Here is a 20,916-nt window from a genome sequence, read left to right on the forward strand (position 1 = left end):
GTAAGATTAGTGTGAAAACATAAGATAATCTGTTGAGATAGACCTGGATGCCTAGCTAGCATAGTACAAGATGAGTACATAAGAAATTCAGGACTGCTGAATCCTTACTGGTTGAGCCTGGAGAAACGAGCTCACATAGAAAGAGAGATTCAATACATGCCGCAAAACCGTCTGATTCAATGTAATCAAAGCAGGTGGAGTTGACCTGTAATGCTGTTCCTCAATCAGCTGAATTAGCACGACTTTGAGTAGGTTATAGAAAGATGAATGTGGCCACAAGGGCAGATTCATGCCTAGTTTTACGGCGGACGGCTGCATTGATAGGGTTAGCAGGGCTTCATTCCTTTCTGAGATTTGTCTGTTAAATGGATACCCAAGTACCATTAACATCAGGGGCTAAAAAAATTTCTGCTTTTGTTACATTAGGTGCGATTTGGGTTAAAGAATGACCTAGCTACAATCCACAGGTTTATAAACCAAATCATAGCTGTGGTTCATAATTTATTTGTTGATGTTGTAATATATAGTAACACCGAGGAAGGATGAATTGATATAAGTCTTGTGTGCTGTTTGTGAATCATATTTTTTGTGATGAAGCACTTTTCTGAAATGATGTTGCACCTGATAAGGGTGGAGGCAGGTAAAACCATTAATTTTTTTTTTTGCATTTTTGATTTGAACTGAAGCGGTAGCAGGATGGTTTCAAAATGAAGGATTGTCGAAGGACTGCTGCAATTTTTAAAAGCAAGTTGCCTGGCACTCATTTCAGTCGCTGTTTACACTGTTTTTATTTGTTCAAGCAGTGGGGGAGATTTAGTTGTAGGTGAGCTGGAGCCAAGGAGGTGTGTCAGCCAGCAACAAGTAGCTGGTTGACAACTGGTCACCATTCCCCAGACCAATGACAAAGGCCTTCTGCCTGCCGAAAAATGATGTGATTGGCTCCGATGTACCAAAGTTTGGTCAGAAGCAATTGGACCTCTGCAAAAGTCAGTGCTGTCCTTTCTTTCTACAGTACAAAAGTCCTCGAGCCTGAAGAAAGCAAGTTTATTTACCCTCAATAGTCATTATGAACTGTGACTTTTAGAGACTTATGAGAATGATCCAATAGTCTGTGCTTCCTACAAGCAAGCAAAAGTACCTGGAGAAGAAAGACTGAAAAACAGCAGAACACAACCAGCCCAAAAGATTATCACAGTGAACCCTGTGGACAGGGACCATTGAAATGCCTTCCTAGTCTTTTTTCTCTGCCCATAGTACCCGCTGTTTTTAATAAAAGAACCAAAAGAACTGCAGATGCTGTAAGATAACAAAGTGTGAAGCTGAATGAACACAGCAGGCCAAGCAGCATCTCAGGAGCACAAGAACTGACATTTCGGGCCTAGACCCTTCATCAGAGAGGGGGATGGGGAGAGGGTTCTGGAATAAATAGGGAGAGAGGGGGAGGCGGACCGAAGATGGAGAGAAAAGAAGATAGGTGGAGAGTAGAGTATAGGTGGGGAGGTAGGGAGGGGATTGGTCAGTCCAGGGAAGATGGACAGGTCAAGGAGGCGGGATGAGGTTAGTAGGTAGGAAATGGAGGTGCGGCTTGAGGTGGGAGGAAGGGATGGGTGAGAGGAAGAACAGGTTAGGGAGGCAGAGACAGGCTGGGCTGGTTTTGGGATGCAGTGGGGGGAGGGGAGATTTTGAAGCTAGTGAAGTCCACATTGATACCATTGGGCTGCAGGGTTCCCAAGCGGAATATGAGTTGCTGTTCCTGCAACCTTTGGGTGGCATCATTGTGGCACTGCAGGAGGCCCAGGATGGACATGTCATCTAAGGAATGGGAGGGAGAGTTAAAATGGTTCGCGACTGGGAGATGCAGTTGTTTATTGTGAACCAAGCGGAGGTGTTCTGCAAAGCGGTCCCCAAGCCTCCAAGATAACAAAGTGTGGAGCTGGATGAACACAGCAGGCCAAGCAGCATCTCAGGAGCATAAAAGCTGATGATTTGGGCCTAGACCCTTCATCAGAGAGGGGTCCCCAAGCCTCCGCTTGGTTTCCCCAATGTAGAGGAAGCCACACCGGGTGCAATGGATACAGTGCACCACATTGGCAGATGTGCAGGTGAACATCTGCTTAAAGTGGAAAGTCATCCTGGGGCCTGGGATGGGAGTGCGGGAGGAGCTGTGGGGGCAAGTGTAGCACGTCCTGTGGTTGCAGGGGAAGGTGCCGGGTGTGGTGGGTTTGGAGGGGAGTGTGGAGCGGACAAAGAGTCGCGCAGAGAGCGTTGTCTCTGGAAGGCAGACAAGGCTGAGGATGGAAAAGTGTCTTGGGTTGGGGGGGTCGGATTGTAGATGGCAGAAGTATCGGAGGATGATGTGTTGTATCCGGAAGTTGGTGGGGTGGTATGTGAGAACGAGGGGGGTCCTCTTGGGGCAGTTGTGGCGGGGGCGGGGTGTGAGGGATGTGTTGCGGGAAGTGTGGGAGATGTGGTCAGGGCGTTCTCGACCACTGCGGGGGGAAAGTTGCGGTCCTTGAAGAACGTGGACATCTGGGATGTGCGGTAGTGGAATGCCTCATCCTGGGAGCAAATGTGGCGGAGGCAGAGGATTTGGGAATGGGGGATGGAATTTTTGCAGGAGGGTGGGTGGGAGGGGGTATTCTAGGTAGCTGTGGGAGTCGGTGGGCTTGAAATGGACATCGGTTTCTAGCTGGTTACCTGAGATTGAGACAGAGAGGTCCAGGAAGGTGAGGGATATGTTGGAGATGGCCCAGGTGAACTTGAGGTTGGGGTGGAAGGTGTTGGTGAAGTGGATGAACTGTTCGAGCTCTTCTGGGGAGCAAGAGGCAGCGCCGATACAGTCATCAATGTAATGGAGGAAGAGGTGGGGTTTGGGCCCTGTGTAGGTGCAGAAAAGGGACTGTTCCACGTAACCTACAGAGGCAGGCATAGCATCGGCCCATGCGGGTACACATGGCCACCCCCTTTGTCTGTAGGAAGTGGGAGGAATCGAAAAGAGGGAACCCTGCAGTCCAATGGTATCAATGTGGACTTCACAAGCTTCAAAATCTCCCATTCCCCCACTGCATTCCAAAACCAGCCCAGTTCGTCCCCTCCCCCCACTGCATCCCAAAACCAGCCCAGCTCATCCCCTCCCCCCACTGCATCGCAAAATCAGTCCAGCTCATCCCCTCCCCCCACTGCATCGCAAAACCAGCCCAGCCTGTCTCCACCTCCCTAAACTGTTCTTCCTCTCACCCATCCCTTCCTCCCACCTCAGGCCGCACCTCCATTTCCTACCTACTAACCCCATCCCGCCTCCTTGACCTGTCCGTCTTCCCTGGTCTGACGTATCCCCTCCCTACCACCCCACTTATACTCTCCTCTCCACCTCTTTTCTCCTCTTTACTCTCCATCTTTGGTCCGCCTCCCCCTCTCTCCCTATTTATTCCAGTTCCCTCTCCCCATCCCCCTCTCTGATGAAGGGTCTAGGCCCGAAACGTCAGCGTTTGTGCTCCTGAGATGCTGCTTGGCCTGCTGTGTTCATCCAGCCTCACACTTTGTTATCTTGGATTCTCCAGCATTGGCAGTTCCCATTATCACTATTGCAGATGCTGTAAATCAGGAATAAAAACAAAGTTGCTGGAAAAGCTGAACAGGTCTGGCAGCATCTGCGGAGGAGAAAAAGGAGTTATCGATTCGGGTCCAGTGACCCTTTCCTCAGAACTGATGGTGGCTGGGAAAACATCAGTTTATATACAGAAAATAGGGAGGTGGGTGTGGTAGGGAGTAAATGATAGGATAGAGCCCAAGGAGAGAGAAAGACAGTTGGACAGACAAAGGAGTTGCTAACGATCAGGCTGGAAGGCTCTGCTCACAAAAAAGACCCTGAACTACCTGTTGCCTGCCACTGTAACGCACCACCCTGCTTCCTGGCCAACATCTCTGTCTCCGGCTTGCTGCAGTGAAGCCCAGCACAAACTGGAGGAACAACACCTCATTTTCCGCTTGGAGACCCTACAGCCCTCCGCACTCAATATTGAGTTGAATAATTTTAGGGTCTAAACTCCCCCATGTCCCAGCCTCCCACCCCACATACCAGGCCTTGTTACCACATAGCCTGCCACTACACAGTCCCCGTTGTTAGTCACTAATGGTCCCCATTAACAACTATTCACCCTCCCAGCCTGATCGTTAGCAACTCCTTCATCTGTCCATCTGTCTTTCTCTCTCTTTGGGCTCTATCCTATTATTTACTCCCTACCCCACCCACCTCCCTATTTTCTGTATATAAACTGATGTGTTCTCAGCCACCATCAGTTCTGAGGAAGGGTGACCCGAAACAATAACTCCTTTTTCTCCTCCACAGATGCTGCCAGACCTGTTCAGCTTTTCCAACAACTTTGTTTTTGTGCCCACTTTTTTATATCTGTGTGTGTGTCTCTGTGTATTTTGGAGGTTTTACAAGGTGGTTGAGTTTAACCATAGAGCTAGGTGTAAATAGTTCATAATCTTTTAAATGTAAGAAGAATCTATTTTACTTGTAATAAATAGATACTCTTGTTAAGCCCAGAAATCTTATCCATGCTTTCTGTCAACTTGGGTCTAAAACACAGCTCAAACGGGAAATTTTGCCGTCATTTATTAAACCTTCAAATTTGTGATGACTCTGAGAATAGTGGGGTTTTATTTCAAGCGCACTATCTCAGCGAGGTGAAGCATTATGAATTATGAACATTAATACACTCTTTAATCCAGACATATTCAAAAATATAGCAATGCAATCTGTCTGGACTCAGAGCTTTATTCTCTTTAAGTTTGTTTTGTTTACCCAAGTGTTACAATCTCCAGAGCGGCTACCAGTATTTTAGAGAAACTCATAACTATAAGTTTAAGTTAAAAAATGAACTTTAGAAACTAAAGCAAATGACAAAAAGCACTACTGACTTTTAATTTTACAATTTGTGAAATATGCTTGAGAAGAATATACACCTTTTACCATTATCACATAAAACAGTCTCTGCAGAATTAAACTGGTTATAGCAGGTAGCCCAGCAATCAGCACAAGATGTAACTTTGACAGATCACCTCCATGCATTTTCCTCAGATTTTCTTAAGTCCATTCCCTGCAGAATAATCTGATGATTCTTCTTCATCCCAGGCCATGCCAGGTCAAATCTCCAACAATCCATAGAAGACCGCAAGATTCATCTTTCTGATTAAAGATCACTTCTATCCTGCATCCAACTGCTAAAGCTCATAAAGCCAAGCAGTCTTTTCTCTCTGCTGTCCATCAGAATCTTTGTTGTTTGTCTGTGATACTGATTGATTTGTATGGATTGCCAGGAACCCAACCTAAAAATGTCTTCCTCTGCCTTCTGGTCCCATTGCAATGTCAAACACATCCCCTTTGCATCTAGGTAGAAATACTGATTAGTTACGTTCTTCATAATTCCAGTGTGCCTTGGACGTAAATGGACAGCCAACTATTAACTATCCAGTACTGTCAGTGTTTTTCTGATACTTTGAGAGACTTGACGAAAAATCAGAACGTATTGCCATTTGCTCCAAAATTACATACCTTGCACCTTCTGCTCAGTTAAGTAACCTGAACACCTAACAATCAAACTGCATTGACTTACTGCCAGGCAAACATCAAAACAAATGGCATCCCCCCTTTCATTCACCCCAAATTTAAAGCTATGGTCCCAAATGATAACAATCTTAAAACATGATAATTGCAGCACCTTTGCCATAAAAAAATGAAAAGCCATCATGGTGGTGTATATTTTTCATGCATGAGCCTAATTAGAAGATGAGCATATTTGGTTCATTCTGGAAAATTAATCGGGAACAACACTACTGTATTCTGATGGTCCCTTTGGTTGTTGAGCATCAGTAGGCGTAAATTGCAGACTCAGAAGAAATTCTCTGGCATAAAGCTTTGCAATTGTCTAAATTAGTTGTTTCCTTTTGTTCTGCTTTTAAAGATTATGTTCACTTTATGACAAATTTCTTGATGACCTTCAATTAAATACATTTTTTTAATCTCTCCACATGTCTTAACAGCTCATTGGTGGCATTTTAATTTTCGTGTTCTTGGTCTGCCTACTCGTCTTCTATAGTCTTTATTTCTACACTTGCAGCAAAGGTAAATATCATTACAAGACTGAATATATTTATATACGTAAGAAAAAGGAAACACAGATAATGATGGAAAAATTTACAGGCAAAGCAACTGAAAGCGCCCAAGAAAGTGCGAGCTGAACATGCTCAGAACAATTTCCGCTCAGTCTTGAGCCTCCATCAAATTCTGGACCGAGCAACCTGGCAAAGTCAAACCACCACTTAGTAGAATGATCATGATTGTGGAGAAATTAGGAATATTGCTGCTCATGTCAACCAGCAAAAATAAGATAAAATTGCACTCCAGCACATTCTGTCAGTCCTCGGAAATTACATACTGAATCAAAGAATCCCACCAGTATTCCTATCAAGTCCGCACCAACCCTCTGAAGAGCACCCTACATCTATATTTTATGATGGCCAATCCACCAAACCTGCACATCTTTGGACTGTGGGAGGAAATCAGGACACTCAGAGGAGACCCACGAATACACAGGGACATGTGAAAATTCCACACAGGCAGTCAGCCGAGGTTGGAATCAAACCTGGATTTCTCGCAATGTAAGGCAGCAGTGGTAACCACCATATCACTATGCTACCCTACTGAGTCCCTTGATCTTTCTGAGCATTGACTTGTTTAAGAAATAGAATTTTTCATTTTGGCCCTTGACGTGAGCTGTATGAGCTAAAGCAGAAAGGTCCTTTTCATTTTATGGTAACCCTCAATATATGGTAGCCCTGGCACACCCACCATTAACTGAATGGATCCACAAGCTCACTTAATCCCAATATAACATCCTCTGTTTATTTTCATGGTATCACATCGTCTTTGCCTTGAGATTGTCATGTTGTAATCACGAAAAGAGGTGCTAAACCAGAGCTGATCTTGCAGGATCTCCCTGTTTAGGAGCCTAGAAATTTGGACCTAAGTGTTGATTACTTTCACTTGAACTTGTCTTGAAGTGAAGTGTTGAGACAGATACTCACAGATTGGAAACCCAAGTCATGTTTTTTATGTGGACAATTATGTGTGCATTCCACTTACACAACTCCTTTCAAGATATGAAGTGGCGAACATGGAGGGGTGCTTTTCATGATAGCTCAGTGACTGATTAAAAAGCAGGTCCTGGTTCTCAGTTATGACATTGAATGTGTCATTTAAAGGAGGCATCTCAGCCTCAGCACCCCCTTGGCTCTCTGTAATGCAGCTGTTGCAGCCGTTTGAGCTGGCCTCATTACCCTGTGCCCTTCCATCCTGCAAACTATCAGGGAATCCCTATCAGAGACTTCCAGAGCTTAGTTGTAACAGCCAGTCACCTGAGGCTGGAATCGAACCTGGCTTCCTGTGCCTTGATCTTTCTGAGCATCAATTTGAATTTTTCGAAAATCACAAGTTGTGGCGGTGAAAGCTTTTACAATGTTAATAAAAACCAAGAACTGCAGATGCTGTAAATGAGGAACAAACACAAAGTTGCTGGAAAAGCTCAGCAGGTCTGGCAGCATCTGTGGAGGAGAAAACAGAGTTGACCCTTCGGGTCCGGCGACCCTTCCTCAGAACTCTCCCCTGAGTTCAGCAACTTTGCTTTTGTTCCTCTTTCAATGTTTTTGATTTCAACATCAGGAAATCGATTGCTTCTGTTTAAGGAAGTTAGATATGAGAAGCTGTCAAGAATTTCCTCCATCACATTATCAATAACGATTGATATCAGCCCAAGTGTCATGGAGTCGTTGAATTTTACAGCACAGAAAGAAATCCTTTGGCCCATCTTGTTAGTGCCAGTCATCAAGCAACTATCTACTTTCATCCTATTTCAAGCACTTGGCCCTTGTATGATGTGGATTTCAAAAGATTTTCTAAGTACTTTCTTAATGTTATGATGCTTCTTGCTTCTACCACCTTTTCAAGTATTGAGTTCCAGACACCTGGTATTTTCTGGGTGAGACTGTTCTTCCCTAAATCTCCCCTGAACCTTATACCCTTGACCTTAAATTTATGTCTCTTAGTTACTAATCCCTCTACTAGGGGGAAATGTTTCCCCCTATCTATACCACTCATAACTTTGTGCACCTTAATCAGGTACGCCCTCAGCCAGCTTTGTTCTAAGGGAAAGAAATCCAGCATATTAAATCTCTCTGTAGCTTAATTGCTACAACCCAGGCAATATCCTGGTGAACCTCTTCCGTACCATTTTTAGAAGAATCACATCCTTCTTATAGTGTGTGGACTAGAACGGTATACAACATTCCAGATGGGACCTGAATAAAAATGCCTACAGCTCCATCATAACCTCCCTGGGTCTTGCAGTCAAGGCCTTTACTGGCAAAGGCAAATTACCGACTTGCCTTTTTAACCACAGTAATGGAGTTGCACGGGAATTTGGTGAAATTGGGAATTCCATACACAGGAGAATGGGGACAAATAGTAGTTAAAGTGAAGGTGAAACTGTACATAAGAAAACAATCAGAGAAGTTAATTAGTTCTGAAAGTATTGTTTCAAGGAAAATGATGCTACAGTAGAAAAGTTTCCTCTGCCTGTTTTGTGCCATGAGCAATTCCCAGGCTGTCTCATATATCATATCACAGAATGCCTTAAAATAGTGAACTCACGTGTGAAATGTAGCTACAGTCATTGCAGAGAATATAGGAAGCTGAAAATTTCCTAAAGTACAGCTTTGCAGGGATTGTCAAAATGCAGCCAGACAGGTAAGGAGAATATGAAACAAATAATCAGTCAGACAAAAATTGCAGAAATCCGTGAGGACCATCAGTCAAATACAGGAACATACCTGAACATTCTTCCAATTTAATTGAATGATTTTTTTGTTGTCACATGTATTCAGAAAAATACAGTGAAAAATGGTAATTGGAAATTTGAGGCAGGTATCTCCAAAACACAGGGGAAATTTTGAAAGGCCGATGTATGTGATTGGTTTTTTTATGAATCAGAGGAAGGTTAGCATGTGTTGGGTTTGTGAGCTGGCCACCATAGGGTTTCATAGTTCAATCAATCAGAAGTACAGTATGCATATGACTGATATAATAAACTCTCACACAGACAAATCAGAGCCAGTGAGCAGGTCCCAACTCTCCACAGGCAACATTCCTTCTCTCCATCACAGTGATAGCAGAGTGTACCTTGGAGGAGGTGCACTGCTTGTCCGAGTCTCCTTCATTACCCCCTTTCCAATATGTGCTATCCTCCACCCTCCAGCAATGGCTGAAAATCAGTGGTTACCAGAGGGATAGAAAGAGGGAGACTGTACAGAAATTCTCTCAGAGAGTCCTTCAATTGCAGGAGATAACTGAGAGCTCCATCCATTTAGCATGACTGCAAAATACCAAAGTAATAAGTGTTAAAAAATCAATGGGAAGGCTATTAGGATCTGATGATCACATTGAGAGTTAGACAAGCGGCTGCTATAGAGCTTTAATATCCAATTTAATGAAACACGTAGATCGTACAATTTATTGCACAGCCTGCTAACCCCATGATGGAGTTGTGCATTCACATCACTTTATCCACAAGTTCCAGCACCAGCTGCTAACTTCATGCTGTAGCCAGATATGGGAATCTCTCTGTGTTTGCATGGCAGGTTTAATGTTCAGCTTTCACCGGTAACTGTGTTTTCTGGCAGGAAATGTCCAGCAGACTTGGTAACCGCTCATCTCAGGAAGAGAGCACCGAACCAGGTCCAGGTGGTACATGGTGGCACAACGGATCAGGCCCCTCAGCAAGGAGCAAACCAAGGAAAGAAAAGCACCTAATGCAGTCTTTACTGCCATATATTGCACATCATTGTAATTTCGTTCATTCAGCTCATTTGTGAAATAGTCATCAGCCAAAATTCAAGGAAAATATTCCTCTTTTATACTCTTCAAAATGCATGAATTCAAACTTAAACTGTACACCTGAAACATGAATAATGTGACTGTGTGGTGCATTTACGTTAGAGGTGGATACATCCAAGATGTGGTACATGGCCTGAAAAGGAGGGTCGTACAATTCAGGAATGAAGCGGCAGTGTGTAACGGCATCGGAGGGGAAGATGATTTGGGGTGACAGAACGGCTATCAGCATGAGACAGCCCAAAAGGGGTTTGACTGAACTGGGGAAACTGCTGAAGCCTAGAACAGAATACGAGTGAGTTTATGACATAAGTGAGGATGGAGGATGGAGAAGTCCAGTGGCTGACAGCGATCTAGGGAAAGGTAGATTAGTGGGTTGGGGTGGGATTTAGTATGAAACGAGCATGTTTTCAGTGGGATGAAGGGAATGAGTTGGAAATAGAGTGAAAGAATATCATTAAAAAGGTTAGAATAGAATTGGTGTGGTAAATTAAACAGGTACGACTGCAAAAACAACCCGTGAGTATTTTGGATGAGTGCAAGGTGGTCTCACGTTTGGTCAGGCAATAGTAATCAATGCATACTTACAGAAAGCATTGGCTCAGGATGAACAATCTTTCATTAACAATGCCCCAACACTAGCTGCTATTTCTATTGTAAATGCACAGACATTCATCAAATCTACAGGCACTTTGAAGCAACTCATGAGACAACGGAAACACATTTCTCGCAATTTCTGTTCGTTCTGTTCACACCTGGACACTGGATAATCACCATGATATTGTAAAATTCTAAATTTAGTAACTGTTCAGGGACTGAAATGATCAGTAATAACTCCGTGAGATATAGATTCACGTGCTCACAATCACAGAGTCAGTGGAGGCAAAGTCTTGGAAACAAGTAACCTAAGCTTTATTACGAGTCTGCAGAATCGGGTGCCCCCCATTGCCTGAGGCACACACAGGCCAGGGAGCCTCCCCTTTTTATACATCATTTTTCCGGCTGGATCATCCCCTTTTGGCTCCGTCCAATCTGAGCTCCAAGGTGCACAATCTTCCCGTTACTTCCCTTGTCCCACCCACTTTATACATTGCATGTTACGCCCATGCTTTGCAAGCATGGGTGTAAAAGTTAATATGCATTCTCTCACTAGGCATGCGCTTCAACTATGTTTATTGTGCAAAGCTTAACCTTTTCACCCTCTGGGTATCTGCTAGCAGTTTTGGACCAGGTCGTTCTGGTTTCTAACCACTTGGCCCTCACCTCCTGTTCTTACTCGGCTCAGTACTAGATGTCTTTTTGTTCAAAGCTGAGTAATTCTTTTCACTGCAGTTTAATCATCCTTATCTCTCACAACTCTTTCTCCAAGAAATTGCTTCCTGAGATGAAATGAACAAGCGAGGACTGTGATGAAGGAAATAAAAGCAACACCATAATTTAACATCCCTGGGTAGAAGGAGTCGGAAGAAAGGAGTTAAGAACACGGGGTAGGGTTGGGGCAGAAACAATGACTCCAGGACCTTGAAAGTAAATGTAAAGATCTCCAATCACCACTGAAGCACTGCAAGCACAGTGTGAGCAGCAAGTGCAGAATCAGGATTGTTCTCAAAGCCAGATGCTTTCAAGTTACAGCATTCCATCCAGAGAAGGTTTCACTGTGCTTTGTGATCCATCTTGTCGCATAAACAATTATTCAGAGAAATTAGTTGGGTCTGTAATTATTCTTACAATGAAAGTTATGCAACAGTAGAAACCAGTTTCTCTTAGCTCTGTTGTATCGTGAGTGGACACCAAATCGCTGCATATATCCTTATTCTCAGAGGGTGATGAAATTATACTGAAATGGTGAACTTAAATTTGAGGTGGAGCTGGAACCAATGCAGAAAATACAGGAGGCTGAGCATTTGAAGAGATGGTCTCAATGCAGCCAGTCAGATCAGGAGAATGTGAAATGAATTGCCACTGGTCAGATACGAGTTGCAGAAATCCATGAGCACCATCCGTCAAATACAGCAGGAGTTCGAATAGCCCATTCAAATTAAGATATGTATCTCCACAGCAACATGCAAATACTTAAAGTGAGGTGTATGTGATCACTTTTATGAATCAGAGGGAGGTAAGCATGCGTAGGGCCTGTGAGCTGGCACCATAGGCTTCGTACTGCAATCAAACAATCAGAAGTACAATATGCATTTCACTGATGTAACATATTCTCACTGTGACAAATCAGAGCCAGTGAATTGTTCCCCATTCTTCACAATCAACGGAAAAAGCAATGTGTACTGTGTAGAAGGTGCACTGTTCTTCCGATTCTCCTTCATCAGCTCCTTTCAAACAGTTCCATCTCCTATCTAGAAGAAAAACAGAAGGGAGGACAGGAACCGCCAAACCCTGCAAGTGCCTCTCCTATACCAGAAACCACCCTGACTGCCACTGAGCCTAAATTGTCATTGGTACAGCAGTCTAAAAATGATAGCTCACCCCAACATACCAAGGGCAATTATGGCTTTGCAATAAATACTGGCCCAACCAGTGACAACCACATCCCATGAATGACTGGGAAGAAACAGGAGCAGGCACATATCCCCGCATTGTCAAGGTCCTGAACTATCAATTGTCTGCAATATACAGCAAATGCTGTAAATCTGAAACAAACACCAACAATGCTGGAGAAAGTCAGCTTGTCTGTCAGCTCCGGCAGAGAGACAAACAGAATTAACATTTTGAGTGCAGTTTGAATTGTTCAGAGCAGAAATAGGGGTGCTTTACGAATCCAGAAGAGACTATCCAGATTCAAGTGTTAGGTCTGTTTGTCAGAAAACTTTGTAAGCTCGAGAGCAGAGAGAGCATGAAGATCAATGATATGAGAAATTTTGCCTTTGCTCCTTGTTGTGCTGTCAGGCCCAAAGAAAGACCAGGAGGCAACAGAAGGGGAGAAATGGTACTAAGTGGTAAGTGGCCACGGAACATGTTGTGGGGCAAGAGAGACCAGTTACAGGTGGTGAATTGTATTTCAGCAGACCTAGGTGTCATTCACTGAACCGGACTACTGTAGGGAGTTGAAAAACAGAGCATGCAATACTTGCTTTTGCTCTGAACTGTACCCAGGGCGATATAAGTCAAGGCAATTATCACTGCAAGGGATGTCATAACAATTACAGAGACGTAGCTCAGGGATGGACAGGACTGGTGGCTTAATGTTCCAGGGTATAGATGCTATAGAAAGGATAGAAAGGTGAGCAAGAGAGGAAGGGAAGTGGCCTGTTTAAGGATTACATTACTGCTGTACTTAGGGAGGATATTCCTGGGAATACATCCAGTGAAGTTGTTTGAGTGGAACTGAGAAATAAGAAAGGGATCATCACCTTTTTGGGATTGTACTTTGGACTCGCCAGTAGAGAACAAGAAATTGAGAAATAAATTTGTAAGGGCTCTTGGTTATCTGTGAGAATAATAGTATAGTTATGGTAGGGGATTTTAATTGTCCAAACGTAGACGAAGACTCCCATAGTGTTAAGGACTTGGGTGGAGAGGAATTTGTTAAGTGTACATGAGAAAGTTTTCTGATTCAGTATGTGGATGTACCTACTAGAGAACATGCAAAACTTGACCTATTCCTGGGAAATAAGGCAGGTAGGTAACTGGGGTGTCAGTGGAGGAGTACTTTAGGGCCAGTGACCATAATTCTATTAGTTTTAAAATAGTGATGGAAAACTGGGTCTAAAAGTTAAAGTTCTAAATTGAGGGAATGCCAATTTTTGACAGTGTGAGGCAAGAGCTTTCAAAAATTGATTGGGGGCAGATATTCACAGGTAAAATGACAGCTGGAAAATGGGAAGCATTCAAAAATGAGATAATGAGAGTCCAGAGAGAGTATGTTCCAGTGAGAGTGAATGGCAAGACTGGTAGGTGTAGGGAATTGCCAACCGGACCTTGTTTTGTGTTTTGTTCCTGACATGAGGGATAATCAGGTGTGTTGGAGGTTACCTGTTGGAAAACACAGTTACAGCTAAGAAGCTGAGCATTAAACCTACCGTGTAAGTAGAGAGATTTCCATATCTGGATGGAGCATGAGATTAGCAGCTGGTGCTGGGACCTGCAGATACAGTGATGTGAATTCCAACTGTTTTGGTATAGAAAGTCTTTCAGGGTCATTCAAGTGCAGGAGACAACTGAGAGCTCTGTCCATTTAGGATGAATGTAAATACCAAAGTATATATTGGAAACAGTCAGTTGTGAGGGAGATGAGATGCTGCCACAGTACTTTATGTCCTAGATAATAAAAAGCAGAGATTGTACAAGCTGATTAGAACAGCCTGCTATCCCCGGAAAAGAGTTAGAATTCACATCACTGTATCTGCAAGTTCCAGCACCAGCTGCTAATCTCATGCTCCATCTAGATATGGAATTCTCTTTATTTGCATGGTAGGTTTAATGGTCAGCTTCTTACCTGTAACTGCGTTTTCTAGCAGGTTACTTCCAACACACCTGATCATCCTTCATGTCAGGAACAGAACACCAAATAAAGTTGAGGTGGAAGCAACATGAAAACTGGAGGAACCCGTGAGCCAGGTGCAACAAAAAAGAGGGCAATACCTATTGTAATTCTGTTCATTCAGTTCATTTGTGAAGTCAAACACAAACTAGACAGTTGAAACACGAATAAAGTGACTGCATGGCACAGTTACATGGGAGATGGATACAGCCAAGGCGTGGTATGTAGCCTGAAAAGGATGGATGCATAATTCAGGGATGGAACAAGTGTGTGTAATGGCATCGGAAGGGGAGATGAGGTGGAATGATAGAGAGGCATGAGATGGGCTGATTGGATTGGGAAAATGCCTCAGGACGAGAACAGCATGAGAAAGAGTTTACAGCAAGAATGGGGATGGAGCTTTTGAGAAGTAGGAGAAGTGCAGTGGCTGGCAATGAAGTAGTGGAAGGGGATTTTGCTGCTATTTAGGATGAAATGAGCATGTTACAGAGGGATGAAGGGAATGGGTTGAAAGAATATTGTGAGAAGGCTAGAGTAGATTTCTGTGGCAATTTAAAGAGATACCATTGCAAACAAATACCATATTTTGGATGAGTGCAAGGTGGCCTCACATTTTGTAATACAACAGTCAATGCATAGCCACAAAGAGAAATGGGGCAGGATTGACAATCTTCCATCACCACCACTCCAACACTAGCTGCTATTTCTAAAGTTGATGTATAGATAAACAGAAAGTCATCAAGTCGAAAGATACTTTGAAACAAATTCATGAGCCAACTGAAACATATTTCTGGCAATTCCTGTTCATCATGTCACACTTGTATAGAATATAGAACAGTACAGGCTCTTTGGCCAACCTAAACCTAAGATCTATCTAACCTCCACGGCTACCTTAAACTATTGTCCATATGCCTATCTAATAGACGTTTAAATGCCCCTAATGAGGCCGATTCCACTCCCCTCTCTGGCAATGCAGTCCACGTCGCTACCACTCTCAGAGTAAAGAACCTACCTCTGATGTCTCCCCTATCTCTACTTCCATCATTTTAAAACTATGCCCCCTCATAATAGCTACCTCCACCCCAGGAAAACACAAACTCCTTCATCCAAATCATTACAAAAATCACAAATAGAAGAGGACCCAGAACAGACAATGTGGAAATTTATCAAACACCTTACCCAAATCCATATATACCACATCTACTGCTCTGCCTTCATCCACGTGTTTGATCGCTGCTTCAAAGGATACAGTAAGGTTTGTGAGGCATGATCTACCCCACACAAATCCATGCTGACTGTCACAAATCAAGCTGGTATTAGGATTTGTTGATTACAGTGAGAGGGAGAGGTGAGATAACAAATTGTGGAGCTGGATGAACACAGCATGCCAAGCAGCATCTTACGAGCACAAAAGCTGACATTTCGGGCCTAGACCCTTCGTCAGAAAAGGGGGAGGGGTTCTGAAATAAATAGGAAAAGAGACGGAGGCGGACTGAAAATAGGTAGAGGAGAAGATAGGTGGAGTGGAGACAGACAAGTTAAAGGGGTGGGGTTGGAGCCAGTGGAGGTGAGTGTAGATGGGGAGGTAGGAAGGGGATAGGTCAGTCCGGAGAGGACGGACAGGTCAAGGGAGCGGGATGAGGCTGGTAGGTAGGAAATCGAGATGCGGCTTGAGGTGGGAGGAGGGGATAGGCAAGAGGAAGAACAGGTTAGGGAAGCGGGGACGAGCTGGGCTGGTTTGGGATGCTATGGGGGCAGGGGAGATTTTGAAACTTGTGAAATCCACATTGATACCATTGGGCTGCAGGATTCCCAAACGAAATATGAGTTGCTGTTCCTGCAACCTTCGGGTGGCATCATTATGGCACTGCAGGAGGCCCAGGGTGTAACTGCTGCCATAGGGCTTTAATGTCTTACATAATAAAAACTGTACAACCTGATTACTATAGCCTGCTATTCCTGCGATGGAGCTGGCATTCACATCTCTACATCAGCAAGTTATAGCACCAGTTGCTAACCTCCCGCTCCACCTAAATATGGGAATCTCTCTGTTTGCATGCTTGGTTTAAGGCTCAAGTTCTTACATGTGACTGTGTCTTCCAGCAGGTCCCTCCAACACACCTGATGATTCCCCACATGAGGAACAGAGCCAAGATCCAGTGAGCAATCTGGTGGAAGTTTGGATCTGATCCACAACCAAGGAGGAAGTGCAGATAGTGCCCAACAGGAAAGTACCCACTGCACTCCCTGATGAAGGGTCTAGGCCCGAAACGTCAGCTTTTGTTCTCCTGAGATGCTGCTTGGCCTGCTGTGTTCATCCAGCCTCACATTTTGTTATCCAGCACTATTTATTGACATGTATTGCAATTCTGTTTATTTTGTTAATTGGTGAAACAGCCAAAATTGAAGGAAAATGTTCCTCTTTCAAAGTTTTCAAGATGTGTGTATTCAAATACAAACTGGACACTTAAAACACAAATAATGTAACTTCATGGTAAGTTCAAAGAGGGGTGAATTCAGCCACTATGTGGGATGTAGCTGGGAAGGAGGGAGTGTGTAATGGCATTGGAGGGGGAGATGAATTGCGGGGTAGTCGTGTGGATGGGGAGGAGATTGCCCAAGAGAGGTTGACTGAATTGAGGAAACTTCTTTGGACTAGATCAGCATGGGAGAGAATTTGTGGCATGAGTGGGGATGGTGCTTTTGAAAAATGGCAGAAGTGCATTGGCTGGCAACGATGCAATGGAAGGGAAGAAATCAACACATCTGATGATCCCAAAGTGCAGGAAAAGAACTCCAAACAAGGTCCCACTGGCAGCACTGTGAAAACTGGTGGAAGCCTGGATTAGCACCCTGAGCAAGGAGCAAACAAGGATGATGACCAAGAGGAAGGTCAGTCTGCCACGGGGATGCAGGCAACGTAACTAAAGACCTCTCACACTCTGGTTATACACTTTTTCAACAGGCAGAGGACACAAAAGTTTTTAAAAATGTACCAACATGATCAAGAACAGTTTCTTCTACACAGCTATCAGACTTTTGAATGGATCTTTCAAATATTGAAGTTCATTCCTCCCTGCACCTTCTCTGTAGCTGTAATTTTATATTATGCTTTCTGCTGTATTACCCTGATGTACCTATGTATGGTGTGATCTGCTTCAATAGCATAAAAAAAATTTCACTGTATATCAGTATATGTAACAACAATAAACGAAAGCAAAAGCAAAGCAACCATTGCACTGTTAAATGACATGTATTGCACATTATTATAATTCTGTTTATTTCAATAATTTGTAAAATAGAATCATCAGCTGAAATCTAAGAAAAATGTCCCTCTTCCATTGTCTTCAAAATATGTGTATTCACACACAAACTAGAGAAACAACAACATAGGGATAAAACTTCTGAACAGAAATTTTTGAAAACATCTAGACTGTGGAGCAGTTGCAGTATAAGAGCTCTTGCAGCGCAGTGGTAGTCGAAACAATTCCACAGAATCCAGCATCCTGTCACCAAGTCACCCATCAGTTATATGTAGAAAGTCCTCAACATTGATCCAGCTTCCTCAAAGCCAGCTCTCAGAATTAACAAGATGTCTGATAGATGATGTCTGATGCTTCTGTTTATATCTGTCAGCCAGAGCTCCCTGATCAGACCACATTAGCAGCCCTAATCAGCGAACTCAAATTCTACAATGTCCGCGTGGCTGACCTCATTGGAGTCATTCCATCCCTTCACCTCCCAACCCCAACACACCTTGAATCTGAGGATAGAGACCAGTTCTTTTTTTGTGTGTCTACTCCTGGCGCATTTCAACACAGAGGCAGATTCCTCCAACTCTGCCTCTGATACAACAGCATGTGGTGTGTGGTAGCTCGCTACTTGTACAAGGAGCATCTTGGAAGAAATCCATTCTCTCCTTCAGGCAGCAAAGGCATTAACGTGGGGACATCCGTCAGGTCCTTCTCAGGTTCCAAAATATTTTCAACACTTGATGGAGAGAGGAAGTCCACAGGTTCCGACAGAGTTGGAAATGTTTTCGAGGAGTTGGGCACATTTTGTTCTCACACCGTTTGTGAGTTTGCAACTTTCACACGGTCCATGTGCTTGTTCAGCACTGTCATGCCTACCCAAACTTTATAGTCACTAGGCTTGACCTCACATTGACCATGCTTCTTATTCACGCAGGGCCTTTTGTGTGGTTCCTGCACCAAACTTTGTTCCCTTAAATAAACTGTATCTCTTGCATGGCAGAATCTTGAATCCAGCATTGGCATTCCTGATGCTGTTTCACCACCCCACTTATGGGAAGGCCAGAATTAACCTGATACAGAGCTCTCTCCCTATCAGAAACTCGAGTGGATCTTTCTCTGCAGTTGCTTGAGGGCTGGTCCAATAATCAAACAGAAACAGAGTAGTTTGATATCTAGTGATGCTATAGGCTGTTGTTCTAAGCTAGCCTTCAAAGTTTGGGCTGCAATTTCTGCCAGACCATTGGATGGTGGATAGTACAGAGCTGTCCTTATATATTGAGAACCATTCAACTTTAGGAAATACTAAATTCCCTGCTGGCCTGTTTTCTGTGACTGAAACTTCTAGGAATCCGTGCATTGCAAAGGTTGCCCACAGTTTTTCTATTGTCGTTCCCATGTTTGATGAATCTACTCTGTCTACATCCAGCCTCTTTGAGTGGGCATCCATGATGAATAAAAACATTGAGCCCCTGAAAGGACCTTAACAGTTGTCATGTTTCTGAGTACAGGGTTCACCCAGCCATCCCCAGGAATGTGGGGAGCTGCTGGCTTTAATTTTTGCTCTTTTTTAGCATTCTGTACACTGCCCCACCAATGCAGCTATTTCTGCAAGCAATCCTGTCCACCACGTGCATCACGTCTCACCATTATCTTCATTTTGGAAAGCCCTGGACCACACTGGTGGAGTTCAGCCAGTATCTGGTGGCAACTTTTGCTCAGGACAACAGCTCTTGCTCCCCATGATAACATGCCTCTTCTACTGTGATCTGGTTTCACTGGGTCCAAAGACATTTTCATTTTGGTTTTGATGGCTCTTTGGTTTCCCCCATCACCACCAGCTGTTTCAGTTTTGCCGGGACCAGATCTGCATCCAAAGTCTGATGTTGTCAGTTTTGTCTGGAAATGTGTCCAGAAAATTTAAAACCATTACAGGTTCTTCCAGGGGTGGTATCAATGGTGGTGTATCTACCAGCAGTAGGTGGCTGAATGCATCCATATTCACTACTTTACCTTCTGGATGGTATTCAAATTAAAAATTATACGCACTTTATATTGAAGCCCACCACTGAATTTAGCCTGAAGCTATGGCTGGCACTGCTTTAAATAGAGCTATCAGGAGTTTATAGTCTGCTATTGTTACAAATTTACTTCCATTACGGTGTTGATAGAATTTCCTGATTTTCAATATGAACGCCAAACCTTCCTTCTCTATCTGGGTATATTTATGCTCTGCATTAGCCCAATTCTTGCATACACTATTGGACATTCCTCTCTGTTGGGCCACCTATGACCTAATACAATGTTGTACAGGGAAGCATTGCATGTCAATACCAAATCTCACTTGGGTTCATAGTGTGCCAACACTTTCGAAGATGTTTCTTCATTTCCCTGAAAGCGATGGCTTGGTTATGCGACCATTTCCAAGGCTGACCCTTTTTCAAAAACTGACGCAATGGTGCCAGGATGCAAGCCAGATGATGTATGAATTTTCTGGAATAATTCACCAACCCGAGGAAAGACCTAAACTCCAGTCTAGATGTAAGAGTCCGGGCACCTTTGATCACTCTCATTTTATCTTACAACAGGCGTAACCTGGTCTTGTTGACTCTTTAGCCCAAGTAGGTCACTTTGACTGCCTGGACCACATATTTTAACCTTCTAAGGTGTAAGCCTGCCTGGGAGAAACATCTAAAGACTCTTCAAGTTCTCTAGGTGCTTCTTATTAGTTTTCACTGTCATCGAGATAAATGATGACCTGGGGTAGACATTGAAAAATATTCTCCATCTCTGCTGATGATACAGACTGACAATACCGCAAATGGCAATCTTGTATATTATCAGAGATAATGGGAACTGCAGATGCTGGAGAATCCAAGACAACAAAATGTGAGGCTGGATGAACACAGCAGGCCAAGCAGCATCTCAGGAGCACAAAAGCTGACGTTTCGGGCCTAGACCCTTCATCAGAGAGGGGGATGGGGTGAGGGTTCTGGAATAAATAGGGAGAGAGGGGGAGGCGGACCGAAGATGGAGAGAAAAGAAGATAGGTGGAGAGAGTATAGGTGGGGAGGTAGGGAGGGGATAGGTCAGTCCAGGGAAGACGGACAGGTCAAGGAGGTGGGAGGAGGTTAGTAGGTAGATGGGGGTGTGGCTTGGGGTAGGAGGAAGGGATGGGTGAGAGGAAGAACAGGTTAGGGAGGCGGAGACAGGTTGGA

The 20,916-nt window shown here is 43.9% G+C and overlaps 1 protein-coding gene across 1 annotated transcript in view; it reads left to right on the plus strand.

The window, feature by feature from the left end:
* The window catches only part of LOC132206235 (uncharacterized), a 35,041-nt gene extending 17,508 nt beyond the window's left edge, over positions 1–17,533 (plus strand). Inside the window, exon 4 of the mRNA XM_059639611.1 lies at positions 16,551–17,533. Coding sequence (XP_059495594.1) covers positions 16,551–16,610 — 60 coding nt within the window. The 3' untranslated portion in view covers positions 16,611–17,533. The remainder of the gene's footprint in view (positions 1–16,550) is intronic.
* Positions 17,534–20,916: the final 3,383 nt, after the last annotated feature.

This window comes from Stegostoma tigrinum, chromosome 34, assembly GCF_030684315.1.
Source record: "Stegostoma tigrinum isolate sSteTig4 chromosome 34, sSteTig4.hap1, whole genome shotgun sequence".
NCBI lineage: Eukaryota > Metazoa > Chordata > Chondrichthyes > Orectolobiformes > Stegostomatidae > Stegostoma > Stegostoma tigrinum.